The sequence below is a fragment of the Nyctereutes procyonoides genome, unplaced genomic scaffold (assembly GCF_905146905.1).
Source record: "Nyctereutes procyonoides isolate TBG_1078 unplaced genomic scaffold, NYPRO_anot_genome, whole genome shotgun sequence".
Classification (NCBI taxonomy): domain Eukaryota; kingdom Metazoa; phylum Chordata; class Mammalia; order Carnivora; family Canidae; genus Nyctereutes; species Nyctereutes procyonoides.
Window position 1 is genome coordinate 10,752,930 of NW_026575132.1, and position 24,915 is coordinate 10,777,844.

General features: G+C 42.6%; 1 protein-coding gene across 1 annotated transcript in view; it reads right to left on the reverse strand.

Annotated features, from left to right (window-relative positions):
- MPP4 (MAGUK p55 scaffold protein 4) overlaps positions 1–19,308 on the reverse strand; it is a 43,533-nt gene extending 24,225 nt beyond the window's left edge. Inside the window, exons 1-12 of the mRNA XM_055344984.1 lie at positions 19,244–19,308; positions 18,821–18,906; positions 17,417–17,538; positions 13,360–13,437; positions 11,216–11,296; positions 9,924–10,055; positions 8,714–8,795; positions 7,513–7,598; positions 5,915–5,986; positions 5,281–5,477; positions 4,072–4,136; positions 1,322–1,339 (exon numbers count right to left, since the gene is read on the reverse strand). Coding sequence (XP_055200959.1) covers positions 1,322–1,339; positions 4,072–4,136; positions 5,281–5,477; positions 5,915–5,986; positions 7,513–7,598; positions 8,714–8,795; positions 9,924–10,055; positions 11,216–11,296; positions 13,360–13,437; positions 17,417–17,538; positions 18,821–18,906; positions 19,244–19,308 — 1,084 coding nt within the window. The remainder of the gene's footprint in view (positions 1–1,321; positions 1,340–4,071; positions 4,137–5,280; positions 5,478–5,914; positions 5,987–7,512; positions 7,599–8,713; positions 8,796–9,923; positions 10,056–11,215; positions 11,297–13,359; positions 13,438–17,416; positions 17,539–18,820; positions 18,907–19,243) is intronic.
- Between the last annotated feature and the right edge of the window lie 5,607 nt (positions 19,309–24,915).

Sequence of the window (24,915 nt, forward strand, 5' to 3'; positions counted from 1 at the left end):
ATGACACTAAACTCATATCTGTCAATAGTAACTCTGAACGTGAATGGGCTTAATGACCCCATCAAGAGGCGCAGGGTTTCAGACTGGATAAAAAAGCAGGACCCATCTATTTGCTGTCTACAAGAGACTCATTTTAGACAGAAGGACACCTACAACCTGAAAATAGAAGGTTGGAGAACCATTTACCATTCAAATGGTTCTCAAAATATACCCTAAAAACTATAGAACACTTCTGAAAGAAATTGAGGAAGACACAAAGAGATGGAAAAATATTCCATGCTCATGGATTGGCAGAATTAATATTGTGAAAATGTCAATGTTACCCAGGGCAATTTACACGTTCAATGCAATCCCTATCAAAATACCATGGACTTTTTTCAGAGACTTAGAACAAATTATTTTAAGATTTGTGTGGAATCAGAAAAGACCCCGAATAGCCAAGGGAATTTTAAAAAAGAAAACCATAGCTGGGGGCATCACAATGCCAGATTTCAGGTTGTACTACAAAGCTGTGGTCATCAAGACAGTGTGGTACTGGCACAAAAACAGACATATAGATCAATGGAACAGAACAGAGAACCCAGAAGTGGACCCTGAACTTTATGGTCAACTAATATACGATAAAGGAGGAAAGACGATCCACTGGAAGAAAGACAGTCTCTTCAATAAATGGTTTTGGGAAAATTGGACATCCACATGCAGAAGAATGAAACTGGACCACTCTCTTGCACCATACACAAAGATAAACTCAAAATAGATGAAAGATCTAAATGTGAGACAAGATTCCATCAAAATCCCAGAGGAGAACTCAGGCAACACCCTTTTTGAACTTGGCCACAGTAACCGGAGAAGGACAAACAGTGTATGTTCTCATTCATTTGGGGAATATGAATAATAGTGAAAGGGAATATAAGGGAAGGGAGAATAAATGTGTGAGAAATATCAGAAAGGGAGACAAAACATAAAGACTTCTAACTCTGGGAAATGAACTAGGGGTGGTGGAGGGGGAGGAGGGCGGGGGGTGGGGGTGAATGGGTGACGGGCACTGAGGGGGACACTTGACGGGATGAGCACTGGGTGTTATTCTGTATGTTGGTAAATTGAACACCAATAAAAATTAATTTATAAAAAAAAATAAATAAATAAACCTAGCTCTTGCTAAAAAAAAAAAAACAAATTAAGATATTAGTGACTGGAACACTACAGGTATTTAGGAAGATCTTAATAAATAGCAGAACTGGATTGAAGTGAATTAAGAAAAATATACAAAATTTCTACAAGACTTTGGAAATGATTTTTTTTTCAAATACTGATTTCTTACCTTCTTCCATAGAAATTGCTGGGTACAGACAGATAATGGAAGCAAAAAGAGAGAGAGAGAGAGAGAGAGAACACATTGGTTAATGCTATAGTTTCTCAGATTAATTTGTAGTAAGAAAAGTGAAGTGCCAAAATTATAGTAATTAATATCCTGGGGTTAATCTATAGAAATTTGGTAGAGTTTTGGTAACAAAATGATAAAATGAATATCCTAGAGAAACGAATACATTTATGAATCTTGTTGGAAATGGAGATCTTGCTTCTGGCAAATCTATTCTCTTACCACCCTAAAGTTCTGTAAGGATTGCATTCTACTGATTTCTGAGTTAATGCACTTAGTACAGCATATTTTAGGAACTCAAATTTTGACTGGAATAAAAGGAAGGGAGGGATGAAGGAGGGAAGGAAAGAGAAGAAAGGAAGGAAGAAAGAAAGAGGAGGGAAGGAGGAAGAAAGAAAAGAGAAAGGCGACTACTTAACTGTATATGCATCCTCAGTAAATATATTTTTAATAGTTTTCTGCAAAGTTTTCATTAAGTCTTGTTAAATAAAATTGCTTATACCTCTGGATTCAATAACCTGTTCCTGAGGTTAATTTCTCACTAGGGTAACATTAAGCAGAAAGATACAAGATAATACTTATGGCAGCACCAACTAAAGCAGTTAAAAATAAATGATCTAATAGTTTAGAAACTGATCATGCTCCATCAGAAACAACCCTGTGAGAGGTGACCCTTTAAGTCGGTGGCTCTATCCTCGAGGTTCTTGGACTTAGAGGTGTATGAGTACAGTAATAGGGGCTGACAATTCTTTATCGGGATGGACTTTCCCAAAAGCCTAATGTAAATCGCACTCAGGCTACACAAGCAAATTAAGCATCAACTCCTGGTGATACTAGTTATCAGATGCTGGTTAAAAGCTTCATCAACATTTCCATGTGCCTTTGAGAAAAAAATAGGAAACCAAATTAGAGAAGAACTTTCATCTGATTTGGTAAAAAAACAACAACAACAAAAACTTTTTCAAAACACAGGGGAAAATAGCTAAAATATCACTATGAAGATCGTATCACGAAAATTCTCATAGAAGTTACATTTAAAAAAGAAAGTGGAGCCCGGGTGGCTCAGCAGTTTAGCGCCGCCTTCAGCCCAGGGCCTGATCCTGGAGATCTGGGATCAAGTGGATACCCAGGATCCAGTCCCACATCGGGCTCCCTGCATGAAGCCGGCTTCTCCCTCTGCCTATGTCTCTGCCTCTCTCTGTGTCTCTCATGAATAAATAAATAAAATATTTAAAAAAAAAAAAGAAAGAAAGAAAGAAAGAGGGATCCCTGGGTGGCGCAGTGGTTTGGCGCCTGCCTTTGGCCCAGGGCGCGATCCTGGAGACCCGGGGTCGAATCCCACGTCAGGCTCCCTGCATGGAGCCTGCTTCTCCCTCTGCCTGTGTCTCTGCCTCTCTGTCTCTCTCTGTGTGACTATCATGAATAAATAAATAAAATCTTTAAAAAAAAAGAAAGAAAGAAAGAGGCATTGCAGCTGCTATCAGAGTACTGAAAGATACGTATCCATAAGGTGATACGAATCCATAAGGTGATAATGAAAACATGGCCAGTGTGAAGAGATCCTAAGAGAGTTTTCTTCCTTCAAAACTGTCTCTATAGTTGTCACCATAAGTCTTCAAGAGAAAAAGAGAAGAAAAACTAATTTGGGGGCTGAGACAATTAGCAATAAAGTGATGATGGACTTGTCACAGACTAATCTGTGACGCTGACGCTGTTGTCCAGTAGACTTCAGGTCCCTTTCCTACCTCCTCGTCCCCTGTCCCCTTCCTTACTTTCTTTCCAGGGGCCTGTAGGAGGGTCTGTCTTTTCTTTCTTTCTTTCTTTCTTTCTTCTTCTTTCTCCTTCCTTCCTTCCTTCCTTCCTTCCTTCCTTCCTTCCTTTTTAAATTTTATTTATTTATTTGACAGAGAGACAGAGAGAGAACACAAGCTGGGGGAGCAGCAGGCAGAGGGAGAGGGAGAAGCAGACTCCTTGCTGAGTAGAGAGCCTGACGATGTGGGGCTGTATCCCAGGACCCTGGGATCATGACCTGAGCTGAAGGCAGATGCTCAACCAACTGAGCCACCCAGGTGCCCCAGGAGGGCCATTTCTGAAGGGCCTTGCACAGATGGTTCCAGCTGAGCTGTGCCAAGCTGCAGCCCCCACTTGTGAAGGCTGTGAGTAGTTTACAAGCATTTGCTATGATGAATATGTCTACTAACCATTCCCCCACTGCCATTTGAATAATACTGTCTAGCAAGCAAGCTGCATTGATTAAGTAATAATTCAGTCCCATGTTTATTCATCAAAGGCACACATAAGCCAATCAGAGCTTCTGAATACTGTGAAATTTAACCCCCCTGCACAGAGCCTCAGTGAAGGTTTGTGTGCAGCCATGCAGCCTTGCTCACAAGCATATGTAAAACTTATATGCTAGCTGTAGAGATCTTGGGGGATCCCAAGTCAGGGAGCCATCACCAAAAGTGTCACCAACACAGGAACATTTGCATTTTCATAAACTGAAAACTCTTCTACATCCAAAGGAATGAACATGCAGAGGAGGATCTCAGATGGCTGCCAGGAGGTTATTTGGGCAAGGGGGTGGGGGAGACATTCAGAGATCCTCTCCTGGGCAGGGAGCCAGCCCTGGGAGAGAAGGAGCAGGCCTCCCTGCGACGCACACACTGGGGCTGAGATATTAGCACACTCACATATGGTGGGTTTGAGGTGGGCATGGGGCTGATATGGCTGAGACCACCAGAACTCACGTTGCTTCCTATGCACAAAGAAATACACCGTGAGAAAAAAAAAAAACAACAACCAGTTTCACCCCGGTGGATTATATTTTTCAATATAGTACAGTACTGCAAATGTATTTTCTCTTCCTTATGATTTTTCTTATTAATATTTCCTTTTCTCTAGTTTACTTCATTGTAAGAATACAGTATATAGCACATATAACATATAAAATACGTGTGAATCTGCCATTTATGTTATTGGCCAACAGTAGGCTATCAGTAGTTAAGTAGTGGGGGCTGAGAAGTCACATGCAGATTTTTGAACGCATGGAGTTCAGCACTTCTAACCCCTGCGTCGTTCAACAATCAACTGTACTAGATCATCTTCCTTCTGTCTGCTTGAGGACATTGACAATAGCAATTCTTTTCTCTTTTTTTCTCTATCATAAAAGTGTTCCCTCTCACTGGACTGTTCTCACCAGCATTATGTGCCTTATCTCAAAAAGTTCTCTCATACCACCCCACTTTCCCTTCTAGCTATTTCTATTGCTCTGCTCTGTTTTGTACTAAAATGTCTCATGCCATCAATTTCTTCAAATCTCACTCTACTAGGATTTTGGTCCCATTACTCCACAGCAACTGTTTTTTATCAAAATCACCTAAGACTGCCATTTTGGCAGATCCAATGGTTACTTTTCAGTCCACTCTACAGCAGCTGACAGGGTTGATTTTCACCCTGCCTCATTGGTTATTCCTTCTTAATTGCTTTTGTTAGTTCCTCTCCTTCTTCTTGATTTCTTAACATTGGCTGAGACTTGGACCTATTTTTATCTTCTATCTTTACTCATTCCCTTGGACCTCAAGAACACAAAAGTGAAGGTCATGGGTTCAGATTCAATAGCTGAGGTTTCAACTTGACTTCAAATGATTAATAGAGGCAGTTAGAACTATCTTTTAAAGTTCGAGTTTCACAAGTGCTTTTCGCTCTTTTCTAGCTGATATGATTATTCTGATCCCCTTGGTTTTAAGATGCTTAGGGAATATGGATAAGTTGACTTTGATTTATAGACCAGTATATGTGTTTGTCCATCTGCTTGTCTCCCTTTACCTCATCCTAACTGCAATAACAGAAGACCGAGAAAACATTTTATTTCCTGATGGCTCAGTCCTGAATCCTCTTACCTCTTCAGAAGGTGGTTAGAAGGAATTAGGCCAGCACAGGTACCAAGGTCTGCAATTTTCCGGGCCTGCCACCAGAGGGCATCGTTCTGGTCCACAATCTGAAGGATGTCGCCCTTCTGGAAAGGCAACCCTGCATCCATGCAGGGGATGGTGGGATCCTCTTGGGGCCAGTACTCAATCATGGCACGAACGTACACCTGGCAGTAGGTGCAAAATGGCCCCATCAGAAGAACCCTTGTCCATAGGTTGTCAAGACTTGAAACCATTTCTCTACTCCTCCACCTACTGTTGCTATCTTTTCTCCCCATACTCTCCAAAAGGGAGAACTTGCCTCTTTAACTAAGCCTCAGGTCCATGAAAAAGGTGACTTTGGCAACAGAAGCTCTTAGTGCTGAGAAGTTTTTGCTCAAGCGTTTCCCATTCTTGATGTTACTTTTTAACTTCTTGTACCTCATCTCCTTTACTGTATTCATTTACTCATTTGCCTCTCCCATCATCAGTATTGAAAAATGTGCAACACAGTATTGAAAGAATGTTCAACACGTTATAGAGAAATGGCACAAAATATTAAGTCACTATTATTGCTATTTGAGAATTTACTATGTGTGATTATGAAGGCTCAGTACATTCTTACCATCTTCTGGCTATTAACAGGTGGGGCAGACACCGGAACCACCTTGAACATTATTGTGCCACGAGACATGGCCTGGAAAATGTCAAAGGGGAGGGGACAATAAGTCTCAGGGTTCACTGGGTTATTGGAGTTCAACAGATGGAGTTACAGCACAGTGTGGCCAGCTTTAAGGGTTACATGCCCCACCAGAACTTTTACAAGGGTTCAACATTTAAATATCACTATGCAGAAGTGGAAATTAGGAAGAAATTTAGCTCAGCTTCTGCCCTGCAGTGGGGCTCCAGAGTCCCTGGCCTACTGAGCCCCACCCTGAGGCCCAGTCTCTTCCAGGAACACTCCATCTTGCAACCTTATTTACCATAGTCTCCTTGCCACAGACACTGGGGAAGGAGATGAGGCCTTGGTTGGACTTCCCCTCTGTAAGCCCCAGTCAGTAATGACTTCCTGAGCACCTGTTCCTGCACCAGGCAGCCCAGTCTGATGGGGAGGGGAAGGCTCCCAAGTCTTCTGAGGGACTGACGAGCTCCAAGCTAATGGTGGGAATGGAGGGCCTCAAAGCTTTTGAGGAGACAGAGAACCTCTCAGTCTGATGGAGAGGGTGAGATCCTCCTGCCACATGCACTACGACAGGTTTTGGACATCCAGAGATGAACAATACCTGTCCTCACTCCTAGAAATTTCACAGTCCCACCATCCTGTCTCTACAGCTGGCACCAAAGTGGCTTAGGTGGAGCCTATGTGTTGGTGATTGGCAGTACTTAAAGTTCCATTTGCAGTGTCCTTATCTCATGCAGCATCTTCCAGCAGTGGTCATTTGCAAAATATTTTGGTGCTTGGTATGCTCCTTATAATACTACCTCTTATCTCAGTCCCTGAGGCACATCTATCAAAATTTAGAGTTCCCCCTAAAGCCTGGTCAGAGAACCACTAGTCTATGTGATAAATAGTCATCCACCTCGGGCCTCACACTTGGGGTGTGCATGGGGGAGATGGCAGGGTCATACCACTATGGCTATGACAACTTGACAGGGATTCAGGCAAAGGTTTGAAAAGTGGGAATAGGGACCTAAAAGAAACCATAATTAGTCACAAATATCCAGTTTCAATCACCAAGGACAGTGGCAGGGCAAGCAAGGAAATCCCCCTCTCCATAGGCTAGCCTCCTACAACATCTATCCTGCACCAAAGCTGCCTCTAGGAAGATGTTAAATAGATTTCAGCTGTATAAAAAGGTTAGGGGAATGAGGATAGTTTTCTCAGGTTTGGACTCCCTTCCAAAGCCTCACTCTGTCCATCCCAGGCTCAGTTTCCAAAGGAGCAACCCAGGCAACAAGGGACCTGGGCTGGGGAGACTGCCAGCCTTCCTGAGTCTGAAAGAGCAGGGTGGCAAGAGAAGTCTCCCAGCAGAAACCAGACCGGGGTGGGGGAGTGGAGGTGGAGCTGCACAGAAACAGGAAGGTCTGGGGGCTGGAGAAAGGAAGCTGCCAAGAAGAACCAAACCCCCCTCCCATTATAGTGCACACAGCATGGGCCAGACAGGCTCAGGTCAGCTGCGGCATGGCACTGAGTCACGGAGAAGGCAAACAGAAGACTGTTACCAGAATATGGATCACTTGCTCGGGCTCCAGTCCCTCAACTGAAACTCCATTCACTTCCACCAGTTTGTCTCCAGCACATAACAACCCTAGGCAGACAGGAACACAAACAGAGTACAAGAAAATGGGCAAAAAACCAGAGGTGTCTACACTGAGGATTTTTAGCAAACTCACTAATCCAAACATGCTCTAACATTTAAAAATGAACTCTGAAGTAACCATAGTAATAATAATGATGATGATGATAATAATGATAATAATAATAATACAGACTGGTTATATTAATGTCCACCCACCAGAGCACAGAGAATTGCATTTTTACACCTCTTTCCTGGGTATGAAGTGATGGTGATACTTTTATTTTTGGTAGCCTGATGTAAAATGAAGATAACACTAAAAGTAAAGATGTCAGTGGCGTGAGTAAATGATAAATGAAAAGGAAATCTTCCAAAAGAAAATGTGGAGAAACATGAGGGTGACAATCAAGCCCCAAGAAACATGATGCAAACAGCAGAGTTGTCAGAGGGAGGAGATGATAAGCAGGAGGACGTCCTGAAGCAGAAACCAAGGGCAAGGAAAACTTCAAGACAGTTAGGGTGACATCAAATGTCCTAGAGAAGTAAAAATAAACTGAGGCCAAATGAAGGGCCGATGATCTTAGCACCTAGGAGATCCTCGGGGCCACTGCTCTAAGAATGTTGGGGTGTAAGCCCGTGCCAGGTCTCCAGGGCCCTGGGCAGTGAGGATGAGGGCCGGCAGGCCCAGAAATGCAGCAGAGAAAGGAAAGAAATTGGGTTCATTATGCCTGTTAAAAGGAGAAGGACCAAGGGAAGAGCGGGAGTTGGGAATATAGTGCTGGCTGACCTGGGCTTGCATCCTGACTCGAATTGTCCAACCTCGAGCACAGCAGTTACCTAATTTCCTTCCGCCTCAGTCTCCTTTTCTACAGAATGGCATGATAATACCCAGCTGGTTAGGTTACCATGAGAATGCAAACCGAGAGAACATTAATATAGGACCTCAGTGAAGGAGGGGGAGAGGATTTTCTGGGATATTTATTTCTTCCTTCCTAGTAACCAAGCAATGTCACGCATAGAAGCTCTGGCCTTGGTTAGGAAGACAGGGGTTTCCCTGGAAAGAAGACTAAATAACTAAGGTTTTCCTGTTTCTCTGGTCATGCTTGTACTCTGTTGCTCCAGCTTACCACTCCTCTCAGCCAGCCCGCCGTGGATGACTCTGGCCACCAGGATGTCCCCTGTCATCTCGTGGCGTTTGATGGTAGCTCCCTGGGGAGAGAGTGCAGCAGAATCCCTCTTTTACCTAACATGACCATTTTTCAGGTAGCTTCCCTCAATATAGGTCTGGTCTGGTCAGGAGAGGGTATTTATACCACCCAGGGCCCTATCATGCCATCAGAAAGGGGAGGCCATTCATTCATTCAACCTTGGCCTACTGAAGTCTCTATCCAACCACATAAATAGAAAAGAATATTTAGATCCTTTCTTTTTTTTATTTATTTTTTTAGTTAGATCCTTTCAAAGATAAAGTTCTCACCCATTGCAACCTAATTAAAGAGACTAATCTTAGAAAATCAAATTAATGCCTCACTTAGCTTCCAGTAAATAAAGAAAAAAAACCAACTTAGATAAACAGATTGGAATTTAGTGAAATTTACGTACATCAGAAAGCCAAATAATAAAATAAAATATGGGGCCCCGGGGTGGCTTAGTTGGTTAAGCACCTGACTCTTTTTAAAAAAATATTTTATTTATTTATTCATGAGAGACACAGAAAGAGAGGCAGAGACACAGGCAGAAGGAGGAGAAGCAGGCCCATGCAAGAAGCCCAGTGTGGGTCTCAATCCCAGGATCCTGGGATCAGGCCCTGAGCCAAAGGCAGACACTTAACTACTGAGCAACCCAGGCGGCCCAAGCATCTGACTCTTGATTTCAGCTCAGGTCATGATCTCAGGGTCATGAGATCAAGCCCCACATTGGGCTCTGCATGGGGCTCCATGATGAGCATGGAGTCTGCTTGGGATTCTCTCTCCCTCTCCTGCTGCCCCTCCTCTGATTCATGCTCACATACACTTTCTCAAAAAATAAAATTAATAAAATAAAAGTCTTATTTCTCACAGATTTTTCAACAAAGAAAAACACTAAGCCAAAGTCCTTCTAGTGAAAGCATTGCAATATATAATGTATTTGAAACCACAGGCAAAAATTGTTAGGACATGCTCTAGCCATTATCATGGATCCCTTCACATTATCTGAATGCCTCAGACTATGACTACCGACAAGTATATTTAACATTATATTAAGTAACTACTAGTGATAATTTAGTTCACAACTAACTCTTGGATCACAATTAACCCTGATATAATTCTAACTGAGAAGATATAGTGATTTCCTTACCAAAGGCTGTTGGTTTTTCACTAAACAAACAATCCTCATTGCTTCCTCACTCTCAGGAATATTGTCTGGCAGTGGGGGGAGAAGGGGTTCAAAATCTTTCTGAGCCACAGTGTCATGGGCACTGAGCAAGGCCTGGAAACAGAGAAGGCAAGGTGAATAAAGGTCACACACAGAACACACCCATCTGGAAGACAGTGAACTAACACTCTGTAAGACACCATCACCATCACCACAACAACCAACACACACATGCTGGGCTAAGCATTTTATGTGGATTAACTCCATCTTCACGATAACTCCATAAGACAGGTATATTTATTGTCTCCATTTCATAAAGAAACGAGGCATGGAGAGGTTAAGTGATACATAATATATTGTTGCATTTCCGCTAAAATATATTTTGTCACTTTCTCATTTCCTGCAAACCCATGTAATCCATGGTGCTTTTATAAGCTTGAACTACAGAATAACTTTTGTAATATTTTCCCTAATTAAGGCAGAATGGGAGACAGTAATCAAAACATCCTGCTTGTTTAGTTTGTCAGTGACTTCCAAGGGCCTATGAGTGACAGAATGAGAAAAAGTAGTTTCCTGATTTAGGGTATGATCAGAAAGTTCCCTCTAATGGTCCATTACGTTAAATTTTTATTTCGTTGGGTGGGGAAATAGTCATTCTATAGCCCAACTTGAGACTGATGGACAGAACTTCGCTGGAACTCCGAGAAATTCTCTCAGGTTATCTTGTGAACTGAAAATTTGACTCGTAAATCCCACTGCTCCTAATGCAGAAATTCTCTTAAAGGTCTCACTTATTGATAAACTGAACTCAAACTCTGTAAAGTACTATGAGATAGGTTTCTGTTCTACAATCATATGTTCTTCAAGCAAGTGTTCTTCACATACTCCCTCATTGAGTTAATCATCTTTAGACTATATTTTCAGAACATCTTCACACACTTCATCCAACACTTAAAATATTTCCAAGTTGGAAAGGAAGTGTACCACCCTGATTGTCCCCCAGAATTTTAGAGGGACTATGGCTTTGCAGGGTGGAAACAAGACATTATGGAAAGTTCTGGATGTCTCCTCATAAATATGGCAGGCTTGGCTCCATGGCTAACAACACAGAGCCAGTCACATCTGAATCCCACATCTTTCGAAACAATCTGTTGGTCACCCATGGACAGTAATAGAATATCTATTCAGAAAGTACATTTCCTGTCACATTTCTTCTTTCCAACATTGCCCACATGCCAGATGGGCATACCTTGTCTATTTTAGCAAGCACTTGCCTTAAAGTGCGGATCCTGGAGGATTTGTCTAAGCTCCTGGATCTCAGGGGATTTAGGAGTTTCATGTAATATTCCCACCACCTGGTTGGTGAAAAAGCATACATGGTAAATTTTAAAAAAATCTTCATCACCTAATTAACGTCATCCAGGCTGAATAACAGATACACTGACTAGCATGATATTGACCTAAGAAAAGCTGTTATTGAAACCCTCTTTTTTAATTTTTAAAGTTGATCAGGGCCAAGGATCTTTCCTTATTCATTCAACTTTACTACAGCAGGTAGAATCGGAGATTTGGGGTAGGTCTACACCTCAGTGCCTCAGTGCTGGCATACCACAGTCTTGGAGGAAGAACTGACATAATTTTGTAACATATGTACTAAGGTAAACTCCCCCTAGAGGCACTAAAACAAGGGGATCTTTATGGGCAGGTTAAGATGTTTGAGTTCAGGCTCAAGCGCATCCCATGGGATGCTCCATTCATCATGTGGAAAATGAGAATAGTAATTTATATTTTAGGACTTATTATTTGATTACCAATTTTAATATTTGTTGCTATTAAAAAAGTGTTAAACATTCTAATTCTGATCTCTTCTGTTTGGGTGTAGACTTGCTTTCTAAGAGGACATAAAACCTTTCAAGACTTTACTGAGCCCCATGAAACCCCAACAGTCAAACCCCACTACATACAGTCAAATGAAAACAAGCAGTTTACTAAGTTTTACCTCCATTACCTAGAAATGACAACTGAATAAAATATTATGTATGTATTTTTCTGTGGACAACTGAGAACAGTTTGAATCATTGATTATTAGAATGGAGGGCACAGTTTTTTCTCTTTTCTATTTCTTCTAATATGGTAATAAAATGGATTATACTATTCATCCATTCAACAAATACCTATTGAACATCTACTATGTGCTAGACACTGTTTTCAATGATACAGATACAGTGGCAGACAAAAATCCCCATTCTTAAAAAAAAATCCCCATTTTTACTTGATGATAAGGAAAATTAAGAATATAAATAAAACAGGAAGGTGGACAGGGAGTGCTCTGAGGGGTTGCAATTTTAGATAGGGTGACCAGAGAAAGCCTTAGTGAGAAGGTAATATTTGAGTGGAGACCAGAAGATAAGGAAGCAAATTATGTGGATATATGGTCAAGGGCATTACTGACATACGGCATAGCAAGCGCAAAGGGCCTGTGGCAGGAGCATACCTGATTCAAGCAACCACAAGAGGTTAATCTGACTGGAACAGAATGAATAAGGGGGAGGGCGGTATTAAGTCAAACAGGGAATGGGAACTACATTATGTTTGGCTATTTAAGAACTATGATGTATACTCTGAAATGGGAAGTCATTGGAAGGGTTTGAGCAGAAAAGTGACATGATTTGACACACTCTTCAAGAGGATGTCTTCAGTTGCTATACTGAAATAGTTTATAGGGGGGCAAGGGTAGAAGCAGGAGATCAGTGGGAGGCTATATTGCAATTATCTGTATATAAGATGATGATGGTTTCTATTAGGTGGCAGAGTGGAGCTCATAAGATTCTGCATATATTTTGAAACTGGAGCCGACAGGATCCATTGTCAGATTGGGTGTCAAGTATGAGAGAAAGAGAGAGTCACAGATAGCCCCAAAGAGTCTGGTCTGAGTAGTGCAAGAACAAAGAAGTCATTACTGAGATGAAAAAGGCTGGGAAGGGAGTGGCCTTGGTTTTGGGGAAGATCAGGAGCTCAAGGGCCATGTTAAGTTTGAGGGTCCCCTAAGTATGATGGAGAGGAGGCAGTTGGATATGAGAATCTGGAGTTGAGGCAAAGAGCACAGCTAGAGACATAAATTTGGGAAACATTACTAGAACAACATTTACTCGTGGATTACAGAGGATTAACTGAGTCTAAGGTTTAAAGAAAAAAAATAGAGAAATGGACACATGCTAAAAAATGTTATTTTTTTGTTTAAATTTGAAGTACTGACCACTTTTCTTTCTTCTATTAAAGCTCAATTAGAAACACTTATGAGATGTGTAATCATCATCAAACTTTGCCATTAGATCCTTTAATTCATTTAAACTCGCACTACAAGTGAAATGGCATCATGTTGAAACCCCACTATTCTATGGATTAAAAGCCACCTTACCTCACAGGATAACGTCTGTGCATGAGTTGTGGCAGGGACGAGCTTCTTTTCTTTAAATTCCTGGAGACAGTCATAAACCTGCAGAGAGTGACGGGGGGGCGGGGGGGGGGAAAGTGACATCCTGATAACCTGACTCTTCAGGTCCCGGGTGAACGCTCTGCAAGGGGAGAGGCATCCTGGGCTGTGGCGTGGGCAGCTGAGTGGCTGTGTGCTGGCTTTTCCTAAGGTGTCTGTCGCTGTCCAACAGGAATGGCCCCGTGATGTGATGAGCACTGGGTGTTGCACGCAACCGATGGGTTATTGAAAACTACATCTGAAACTAATGATGTATTTATTATATGTTGGCAAATTGAATTTAAATAAAAAAAAAAAAAGAAGAGGTGGACTCAAGTTTGGTGGCTCCCATCCTTCAAGGGCTTGAGTATTGGCTGCCACTGGAGCCAATCTTCCCCTGGAGCCATCTTCCCCGGCCAACATCACTGATAAAAAGAAATTCAAGTGTTTACTCTTGTTAAATAAACAAATGGCTTTTCTAGGGTCACGATCAATAGGGATTTGGGGCCAGAGATGCGTAAGAACCTGAAAGAACCTCGGTGCTGGGCAACTGCCAGGGCATGTGCTGTGTGGCTCACGGTTCAGCAGAGGGTCTGAACAAGAGCCCAGGCGCATGATACCTGCTTCTCTTTGTTTCCTTTTCCTCCCTTAATCCTCTGGGAAAGGTTCATTTACAAACATTTCAACTTCGCATCTACTGACCTAAGGAATTTTTCCATACTGGGATCTAGAATCGGCGGAGGACAGCAAGGCATGCCTAGCTCTGCAGCACCCCCTTCTTATTTTAGGAACCTGTTTTCTCTTACAGATGGAAGAATGAGGCCCAAGAGGCCAGCAGGGGCCCCTCCTTCCTCCATCTGATCCAGGATGACAGTGCATCCTCGTGCCACCCGTGCCAGTGCCCAGGTTGACCTGGGAGTGAGAAGGCTGAGGAATTGAGGCAGGGCTTGCAGGGGACACACAGCCTGCACAGGTAAGCAAGAGAATCCCTTTCAGTGACAAGAAAACTCCCATTTTGGCTAACCCCAGGAGGAAAACGTGCCTGATAGGAAGCAGGTGGGGCATTTTCTTCCCAGCTTTCTTGAGCTTTAATTGACAGATCACACTGTGTGAGTTTAAGATGCACAGGATGTTGATTTGATATATGTATGTACTACAATAAGCTTACTTAACACCCCCATCACCTCACATAATTACGATTGTATGTGTGTGTGTAAGAACACTTAAGATCTACTCTCTTAGCAACTCTTTAGTCTATAATGCAGTATTGTTATTAACTAGAGTCATCATGCTGTACATTATATCCCTAGAAGTTATTCATTTCATAAGTAACGTTTGTACCTTTTGACCAACATCTCCCCATTTCCCCCAGCCCCAGCCCCTGGCAGCCGCTTTCTAGTCTCGGTTTCTATGAGCTCTGCTTTTTTAGATTCCACCTACAAGTGAAAACATATGATATTTGTCTTTCTGTGTCTGACTTATTTCACGTAGCATGATGCCCTCCACGTCCATCCATGTTGTCACAAAAGGTAGGATTTCTTTCTTTTTTATGAGTAAATACTATCCCATTGTATATTTCACGTCTAGGTATGTATTCAAAGGAAAAGAAATCACAATCTCAAAGAGGTATCTGCACCCCCATGTTCACTGTGGCACTATTCCCAGGAGTCGTGACACAGAAACAACCTAAGTGTCACCTAAGTAGGTGACTCGATGAAGAAATCAAGAGTTTCAAAACAAGTGCTGTGAGGAGCACCTCTCTGTTCATGCTAAAGATGTTGCCACTTTCTCTTATTTTAAAGAATTGTATTAACATACATCAAAAGACTGGCCACATTTCACACTTAGCTGAAGGAAACACCCACATCCCAAAAAATAACTTTGAAAGAATCTTTCTTAAAAATAGCATTAAGAGGGATCCCTGGGTGGCGCAGCGGTTTGGCGCCTGCCTTTGGCCCAGGGCGCGATCCTGGAGACCCGGAATCGAATCCCACGTCGGGCTCTTGGTGCACGGAGCCTGCTTCTCCCTCTGCCTATGTCTCTGCCTCTCTCTCTCTCTGTGTGTGACTATCATAAATAAATAAAAATTAAAAAAAATAGCATTAAGAAAATTATAATCAGATAGTAGATGTTACTGTACAGCACATGAAATTTTAGCCAAATTTTAAAAAAAGAAGAAATCTTCAAGATAAGAAAAATTTAAGATACCTAAACAGAACTGTAGATATCTCACTTCCTGACTTTAAGAAACAAAGAGGAGTAATTTTTTTAAAAATTTATTTATTTATTTGAGAGAGAGAGAGAGAGAGAGAGAGAGAGAGAGAGAGAGAGAGAGAGATGGAGTGGGGAGAAGGGCAAGGGCTAAAGAATCTCCAAGCAGACTCCCTGCTGAACTGGGAGCCCAATGCGTGGCTCGATCCCATGACCCATGAGATCACAACCTGAGCCAAAACCAAGAGTTGGACGCTCAACCTACTGAGCCACCCAGGCACAGCAAAGAGGAATAATTTTTTAAAAGATTTTATTTATTTATTTGACAGAGAGACAGAGAGAGAACATGAACAGGGGGAGAAGTAGGCAGAGAAGGGAGATGCTCAACTGAGCCACCCAGGAGCCCAGGAATAATTTTTTAAAACCATTTTTTTTTTGTCCTGAATTTTCACTTCAGGGACAAATGTTTATAGACCGATGCTCAGGGTGCTGCCAATGGCCATGTGTGGTGGCCTCTTTGTGATCCCAGGGTCCTTTGAACAAAAGAAACTGGACTGGGGGAGGAAAGAAGAACTGTCATATTCTTTCCCACCTGAGTTCAGCCTTCGTAAGCTGAGAGGTTTGTGTAGCTCTTCTCTGAGGGCAGTCCTGAGGCCTATGATACTGTGGTTTATAATAAGAATTATGTATTTGGCCCTGATTCTGGCTCAGAGTTCTTAAAATCCTTGGAATTTCCTAGGTGAGGAAAGTGACAAAGATGCCCTTTTTTATGTTAATGAGGTGAATGTACCTAAAGTTGAGGGCAGGCTGCCAGGAGAACCAACCATGTAATTAGACTGTTGGAATTTTCAGTTCTATCCCCACCTCCACCTCCGGGGAGGGAGAGGGGCTGAAGGTTGAATCAATCTCTAATAACTAATGATTTAATCAGCCATGCCTATGTAATGAAGCCTCCAGAAAATCCCCAAAGGACTGGATTTGTTAGAACTTCTGGTTTGTGGACTTGTGGAAATCCAAGGGATGGTGGAGGGGGCATGGAAGCTCCATGCAACCTACCCACATGCCTTGCCCTATTTATTTCTTCCATCTGGCTGTCCCTGACTTACATCCTTTTATAATAAACTGGTAATCTAGCAAGTAAAACGTTTCTCTGAGTTCTGTGGGCTGTGGCAAATTAATCAAACCCAAGGAGGAGGGATCCCTGGGTGGCGCAGCGGTTTGGCGCCTGCCTTTGGCCCAGGGCGCGATCCTGGAGACCCCAGATCGAATCCCACATCGGGCTCCCGGTGCATGGAGCCTGCTTCTCCCTCTGCCTGTGTATCTGCCTCTCTCTCTCTCTCTCTGTGACTATCATAAAATAAATAAAAATTAAAAAAAAAAACAAACCCAAGGAGGAGGTCATGGGGACCTCTGATGTATAGTTGGTCAGGTTTATAGATGATATAGTTGGTCAGATGTACAGATAGCTGCCTGGGCTTGTGACTGGAATCTGACATGGGGGGAAGGGGCGGCAGTCCCCTGAGACTGAACCCTTAACCTACAGGATCTGATGTCATCTCCAGATAGTGTCAGAAATGAGATGAATTGCAGACACCTACTAGTATCCCGACAATTATTATTGGTGTGGGGACACCCACACCCATGTGGGAAATTCTCAGAACACAGAAAAGAATTGCCTTCTAAGAACTTTTATCAAGTTGAAATTTCCTGTCAACTGACTGGTGGTAGAGTTGGGTGAGCAGTTTTCAGCTCCCACAGTAAGGCAAAGGCCTCCAGGTCATCGGATGCTCACCTTTAGCAGAGCCTGCAGCCACGGGGAGTGGAGAAGATCGTATAGGAGACACACTCCATTCACGTCTCGGCTGTAGAACAGATTCAGCTCTTGCAGCACAAGCCTCAAGATCTGGGAGAGACCTGGAAAAGGGAGAGGACAGAGATGGGGTGGCAGGTGGAGGTGAAGAAAGGCAGGTGTAAGTGTGAAAGGCAACTCAGACAGCTGGGACGTGCCAGGGGGGCTCCTGAGGAATGAGGATGGGTTTCAGGCCCAAAGCTCTGGTTCTATCAATGTGTGGACTTCAGAGAGTCCTCCAAATTTCTGAAACCCAGTTTCCTTGTGGCAAAATGAGAATATGCTGGCTTTCCTGCAGGGCTGCTGCTAATATTAGATGAAATAATAGATCATAGTATATACAGCAATATTGCTTTCCTTTCCCCAATATTATCAGCCTTTGGTTTATCCCAAAACTATCCAGTTCTTTTCTGGATTCTCCTTCTCTAATTCAAACATAGTCATTTGTCTTCATCCTTTCTGAAAGTTCTTATTGAAAGTGTTGAAAAACTCTAACTGCCAGGGCGCTTGGGTGGCTTGGTGATCAAGCGCTGGACTCTTGGTTTCATTTAAAAAAATTTTTTTAAAGATTTTTATTTATTTTATTCATGATAGACATAGAGAGAGAGAGAGAGAGAGAGAGAGAGAGAGAGAGAGGCAGAGACACCGGCAGAGGGAGAAGCACGCTCCAAGCCGGGAGCCTGACATGGGACTCGATCCTGGGACTCCAGGATCGTGTCCTGGACCAAAGGCAGGCGCCAAACCGCTGAGCCACCCAGGGATCCCCTGGACTCTTGGTTTCAGCTCAGTCATGATTTCAGGGTCATGGCATTGAGTCCCAAGTAGGGCTCTATCCTCACAGGAAGTCTGCTTGAGATTCTCCCTCTACCTCTGCCCCTTCCTCATGCTCTCTCTTTCTCAAATAAATAATAAATTAATTAAAAAAAAACAGTCCAAACTCTAACTGCCAATAGGTTTTTAATGCAGATCTCAGGATTCCAGTGATTAAAGAAACTGAACAGATTTTAGTGAATGTTGGATATTTTGCGTGATTTCATAGGCATTCTCTTTCTAATAGCGATATTTTGAATATGAAGAAGTTGTGAAGTTCCAAGTTTGAATAAAACATTGTGGGATAAGAGAGAAAAGAAAGTGGTTCTGAATCCACTGTGCCAATTTCTTTCCTTCCTGACTTGAAAATTGCTTAGACTCCTCACTAAACAAAACAAAACTTAAAAGAATCACAATATATATAAAAAAAAGAATAACAATAAATCTATCAGAATCCCTGTCCCAAAGTTTGATCTCATATCTAGAGTGATGTCACAAGGCCTCTCTGGTCTAGAGAGGAGTCCTGGCACCACATACCATTCTCCGGATTGGTGGCTGTTGAGGGCTTCATGTCCTGGTCCAGTGGATCTGCTCTTTGTCTGACTGTATCCTTCTTGCCCAAGCTTTCAGTGGAATTCAGCCCTGGGAGCAGACCAGTAAACAGCACACAGCTCTCTCAGTCACGCCGGCCCTGCCACTCTCACACACTGGAATATGTTTTCAACAGCATTTATTGAACAAATCAAGCACTGTGCTACACCCGGGGACCCAAACCAAATCAAACATTTGCCCTGTAGAGCCCACTCTCTAAATTAACCACCCCTACGAGAGATCGTTGCTATCTCATGAAACACTTCACCCACTCTCCTTTTTTAACAAGTGACATTTATTTCTCATCTAGGTAATTTTACCATCCTTCAGAGCTCAGAAGAGCCTCTTCCCTGGCCTGACTCCACTTACGTGCTCTGTTCCCTTTCACCACACCCACAGTCCTTCGTGGCACTGATCACAATGGCAAGAGTCATGGTTATGTTTGAGAAAATAAACCTCTTGGAGGTTATTTTCTACATGAAGCTTTAGGAAGGATTAGTTTCAAGAAACAGAAATCCCAAATTATAGAGGCTGAACAGGGTAGCAGTTTAGGTCTTGCTTCTGTAAAAGTGTGCAGGCAGAGACAGTTCAGGGTGGGTAGGGCAGTCTTGCTCCATGAAATGCTGAGAGAATGGGCTCCTTCCAGCTCGCTGCTCTGCCACCCTGGGGTGTGGTGTGGTTCTCATCTTCTTGCTCCAAAATAGTGGCTGGAGCTCCAGCCATCACTTCTACTTTTCCATCAGCAAAATGGGGGTTAAGAAAGCAAGTGCAAAAGGAACATGCTCACTGCTCTTTGTGGAAGTTTCACAGAAGTTGCCTATGCAATGAAAAATCACCTTTTGCCCTGGCATACTTCAAAATACCTCACTGGACTTTCATGTTGCTTAAAAAAAACCAAACTTATAATTATTAGAGCCTAGAACCCAACATTTATTTATTTATAAACATGAAGTATTTTTGCATAGTTTTAATATATATTGAATTTTCTGAAATGCTACTACGGTAATTAAGAATTGAATTTGCTTTGTTTTGCTTGGATTTTATCAAGTTGTTCACTATTTCAGAAAATCATGTCAGTAATGGTGGGGCGGTTTTGCTTGATACACCTTCCACTGGCTTGTTCCCTTGCCTTGTTTTAATATCCTACCCTGCTACTGGTGTTTCCTGGGATCACTTTCCAAACAAATCATTTAAGGCATCACTGTAACTCACCACTATCAGGCTGTATCTGTGTTTGCGTTCAAGGCTGCTGCACCCCTGGTGGATTTTTCTCATAGGTGCAAACATGTTGTTTCATTGTATCTTTTGGTGTAGTGATATTTCATATTTACATGTTGAAATATACAGTGTCTGATAGATGACATTTATTTAGCATCTTTTTATTATTACTAGGGCATGATACAGATGGATTTTTTTTGAAGTTGTAAGTAAGTGTAGTTATTTGGGGTTTCCCCAGAATCAGACACAGGACAAAGATTCTAGTGGGATGATTTGTTTGGAAAGTGATCCCAAGAAACACCAATAGCAGAGTGGAATATTAGAACAAGGCAAGGAGGGAAAGCCAGTGAAAATGTGTCAAGCAAGTAACCACTGTGGGCACTATGGAGCTTAATCCCTTGGGGGAATAAGGGACAAGAAAGTGGGGGTATTTATACACCAATGCTGCCGGTCATAGGTTGAGGGCTTTTGCAAGAGAACATTACTTCTAGTCTTTCTAGCCTGCTACATGCATACTTCCAGCTAGTGAGTGTGTGTACTGGTAGTTCGAAGTTGGCCTGGAATGCACCAAAATTGTAAGAACCAAGGGTACAGGGCACCAACAGCATTTGTTAAAGTAGGATAATAAAGGATAAATCGGGATTTTTTTTTAAAGGAGTATTGCAAATTAGTTGTTGGAGACTGGGATATTGTGTCTGATATGGTTGAGGACTGCTGCTTAGAATTTAGACAGATTGTGGAGTTGAACCAGGGAGGCTATCTAGAAAAAGACAGATCCGTATTATGTTGTCTCTAAATTCCCAGTGAGAGGGGCAACACGAAAAGCTGTTACAGAATTTTAGACAACTTTCCCATACACATTCAGTCACACTGAAGTATTCTGGTTTGCTAGATCCTACCGAAACCTGGTATCACATGCTTTTGCCATGCCCACCACCACCCACCCACCCTGCCCAGCCCCAACAGAGTTAGGTTAAACCCTGCCTTTTTCCCCGTGTTCTAGTTTTTGAGCCTCTGTGGAATCATTTAGCACAACATTTGCATGTATGACTCACCTTCCTCCCAAGAGAGGAGCACATGTAGGGTAAGGAATTGAAAAGGGAGGTGGAGTGTCTGCCACCACAGAAGTCAGAGCAAACAGATGGGTCTGACACCACGTCATCATATGCAGGCAGCTGCTGGACAAGCTGCCCCAAGGGTGGTTCCCAGATTACATCCTTAGAGAGGAAGTGCAGATTAAACAAGCCAACTGCCACTTGTGCATTGTAAGTAGGGTGGGCCACCATTCTTGCACACTTAATGCCCAGGTGCCAGGGTGTGCAACTAAGCCCATTCATGCAGCAGCTGCTGGGGGCACCAGACTGCGCATTCCTGAGATGAACTTATTTGTGAGGGAGATTTACAGATAGATGATTTCTACAATGAGTTTTAATCATTAAAATAGTTTCCAATAAATCTAATGCTAACTCCAGGGTTGCAGATAACTAATTCCTATGTTCTAAAAAGCTCATGTTGACCAAAAGCTCCTCACCCATGGAGGCACAAACAATAATTTTTATCTCCACAACTTAGGTGAGTTCTAAAAACGATGGTTGTTGTCAGGTTCCTGGGACAAATCTGCTGCAGACTGAACTGTGTTCCCACAAACTCAGATAGTTGAAGTCCCAACCCCACTGTGCTGCCGGCATTTGGAAATGGGACTTTTGAGAGATATTAGGTTGAGATGAGGCCCTGAGGGTGGGACCTCCATGATGGCATTAATGCCCTTGTAGGAAGAGACATCAGAGAGCTTGTTCTCCATCAATCTCTCTGCCAGGTGAGGGTACGGTGAGCAGAAAGCTCTCTTCAAGCTAGGAAGCAGGACCGCACCTGAACCCGCATGCTCACTCTATTGGGCTTCCAGCCACCAGAACCGTGAGGAAGATCTGTTGTTTAAGCCACTGAGTCCCTGGTATTAGCCCAAGGTAAGCCAACAAGTGAAAGAAGGAAACCTCAGAAAATGGTTTTCCCTCTCTCCAGTTGGCTTTGAAAAGTATTGCAATGCTTCAGTTCACAATCTGCTTCACAAGTCTCTTCCACATTAATCTGTTCAGTGTCCGGCTTCTGTGCGGGTCACGTCTGCAGAGGGTCTGGAGAGTGCATCTTGCGCTTTCTGGTTCACTCAGGAAGCCTCAGCACCTGCAGTGGGGCTGGGCTGTCTCCTAGTTGTTGAGAAGGGGCAGAAAAATGGGAGCCCAAAATATGGAAGTAAAAGGCTGAAACTTCCCCCAAGGAGTTCAAGAGCTGCTGGGATTTCAATCTTGAGGTGGGAGCAGCTGGACTCCGGAGGCCTGTGCCCTTCCTTTCTTCCTTAGTCTGGTTATATTGACTTCAACCTGCTTCTCTATCAAACTTTGAAATCAAGGGCTGAGATCTTGGAGATATCAAAAATAACTTTTGTTTTTCAGATGAGGAATCTGACATTCAAAGGGGGTATTTGGTAGAGTTAACAAGTTAATCAAAAGTTTTCTTTTTTTTTTTTTAAATTTATTTATGATAGTCACACACACAGAGAGAGAGAGAGAGAGAGAGAGAGAGAGAGAGGCAGAGACACAGGCAGAGGGAGAAGCAGGCTCCATGCACCGGGAGCCTAACGTGGGATTCGATCCCGGGTCTCCAGGATCGCGCCCTGGGCCAAAGGCAGGGGCTAAACCGCTGCACCACCCAGGGATCCCTCAAAAGTTTTCCTCTTGTTTCCAGAACTAGCCCTGAAAAATGCTTGTGCCTGGCAAACGACTATAACGCCTCCTTCCTGACTTTTCGTGACTTCTGGACAAACTTTGTCAGTTAGAATTTACCTATTTCTGCTGTCATGAGAATGAGAATTCATGATTGAGACTGCAAATAAATAAATACCATATGCAATTCTGGACTAATTAAGTAACAGAGGATCACCAGTTCTTATTAATTGAGAAGCTGCACAAGTGTTAATGGACTCCTAAGGAATTTGTCCTAAATATTACTTTAAAAATCAGTATTTCCACAAATTTTTAAAAATGTAGTGATTACTATTAAATGCCATACCCCCTACCCCTATTAAGCTCATTTTTCAAAAACAATGCTATTAGACAAAGCCTGAGAAAGCACTTGAAAACTTAGTAATTGCCCAGCTTCCTCTGGGTCAAAATGCTGTTGATCAAGACTAGGACAAATGTTCAGTTTTACTTAGTCTGTGTGACAACTCATTATTCCATACTTAAGAAATGGTTTCCCAAAGCAAAATGTGTTCTTTCAACATCACAGAATTCTCCATATATCTTGGGTTACAATGAAACTAAATGATTCGAATTAAATTACCCAGAATTTTATTTGTAGCTATTAAAAACCGACAGAAGCACAGACATTTATAGATCTCTTCTGGTAAATGAGGATCATTTGGCAGAGTCTCTTACCTGCAAGACTGCGTACATGCAATGCTGCTCCTATCCAGAGAAAAGGTTTGGTAGAAAATACTAGTGAGCTATTAGTTGCCAAAGTCACCTCACTGTTCTAAAATCTCTGCACATCCTCTTTGATTTAATCCACAGAAGCCTAACTCAGCCTAACCACTAAATTACTTGTAAGCTTCCCCTGTCACAAATCTTAAGTATTCCTTACACTGAGAAGTCTAATTTTCAAAGGTTGACTAAAGACAACCTTTGCCGTGGCATTTTCTCTCAAAATGCCACCATAGATAACACCAAAATTTTTTTGTTGACCATTCCATGATGACACCCTACACCACAGTAGCATTGTTAATGAAATGAAAAATTGTGAGATACCAGAGAGTAAGCAATTCACCTTACTGTCTCATGTTATGTTGAGAATGGAAGACCCTTCAGCTAACAAAGAGGCCTTTAAAAATTTCCTTCTGGAAGGTTCCCTACAAAGTGACTGTCTTGAACCTAATAGTTACCCATTCTCTACCTCAGATTGGAATTGCTTTATTTGAAAATTGTATATTGCAGCGAGGGGTAGGTGGGAAGCACACTGGGGAGTAGATATCCCAGAATAAAATGAAAGGGTACTGCTCACAGCAGGGCAGAGTGTAATAAAGACCAAATGGCCATGCTTAGATGTTTATCAAGCTCCTTCACTCAAAATTAAGCAGATGGCCTTCCTCTGCTTTCCACTGTTGATGAAGATGCAAGCTGGGAATGTGGTACATCTGTGACCATTTTGAGCACACCATATTTTATCATAAACACCTAATTTTATTAAAAGTTTTCGTTTTCGGGCTGCCTGGGTGGCTCAGCAGTTTAGCGCCACCTTCAGCCCAGGACGTGATCCTGGAGACCCAGGATTGAGTCCCATGTCAGCTCCCTGCATGGAGCCTGCTTCTCCCTCTGCGTCTCTGCCTCTCTCTCTCTCTCTCTGTGTCTCTCATGAATAAATAAAACCTTTAAAAAAATTCATTTTCAACTCTTTTATCTTATGATCTTAAGAAAAAAGATTTGAGAGCGAGCACGAGCATGTGTGTGAGCAAGGGGAGGAGCAGAGGCAGAGGGATAGAGTCTCAAGTAGACTCCCTGCTGAGACGCAGGGCTGGATCTCACAACCCTGAGATCATGACCCAAGCAGAAATCAAGAGTTGTTATGTTGAACCAATTGAGACACCCAGGCACCCCTACCTTACAATCTTTTAATGCATAACCCAGCTATGAAGTGCTATCTCTGGCAGAAGTAGGAAGGAGGCCTGGAATTAGAGTTAAGGAAGCTCTAGGTTAGAGTCCCGACTCTAACAGTGAGCAAATCCCAACCACTCCTTACCTACAAAATCAGTGGAGCTAACACTTTCCTCGCAG